This window comes from Cariama cristata, unplaced genomic scaffold (assembly GCF_000690535.1).
Source record: "Cariama cristata isolate BGI_N322 unplaced genomic scaffold, ASM69053v1 scaffold26502, whole genome shotgun sequence".
Classification (NCBI taxonomy): Eukaryota; Metazoa; Chordata; class Aves; order Cariamiformes; family Cariamidae; genus Cariama; species Cariama cristata.
In genome coordinates this window covers 563-978 of record NW_009602498.1, presented here as the reverse complement: position 1 = coordinate 978, position 416 = coordinate 563, and the positions used below count along the sequence as shown (strand labels likewise).

Genomic DNA, 416 nt, shown 5'->3' with positions numbered 1-416 from the left:
ACAAGATGTCCAGCACGGATGAGTTCGGCAGCGAGGAGAACCAAAACGCCAAGGTGGGCAGCGGGGCCATCCAGGTGCTTACGTCCTTCCCCCGCGAGGTCCGCAAGCTGCCTGAGCCCGCCAAGTCCTGCCGGCAGGTGGAGCGAAAAAACGCCGCCGCGGAGAAGAAGAAACTGCAGAAAGAGAAGCTGATGACGCCTGAGAAGATCAAGCAGGAGGTGCTCGAGCTCCCCACGCTCCAGCAAAATGCAGGTAATGGGGGCAGAGCCGAGGTCCTGCTGCCCCGAGCCGTCCGGAAAGCGCGCGAGGGGACAGGGATGCAGTTGGGGGCTTTCTTGGGCGGGTGGCATGGAGCGCTTGGCGTGTCGGGGTGCAGGATGGCATTTCTGTGGTGCCTGGGTTTTTCCCCGTACTGC

At 62.7% G+C, this 416-nt stretch overlaps 1 protein-coding gene across 1 annotated transcript in view; it reads left to right on the top strand.

Annotated features, from left to right (window-relative positions):
• The window catches only part of TET3 (tet methylcytosine dioxygenase 3), a gene marked incomplete at both ends in the record, with an annotated part of 2,772 nt that overhangs the window by 1,815 nt on the left and 541 nt on the right, over positions 1–416 (top strand). The window contains one exon of the mRNA XM_009694787.1: positions 1–272. Within this exon, the coding sequence (XP_009693089.1) occupies positions 1–272 (272 nt within the window). The remainder of the gene's footprint in view (positions 273–416) is intronic.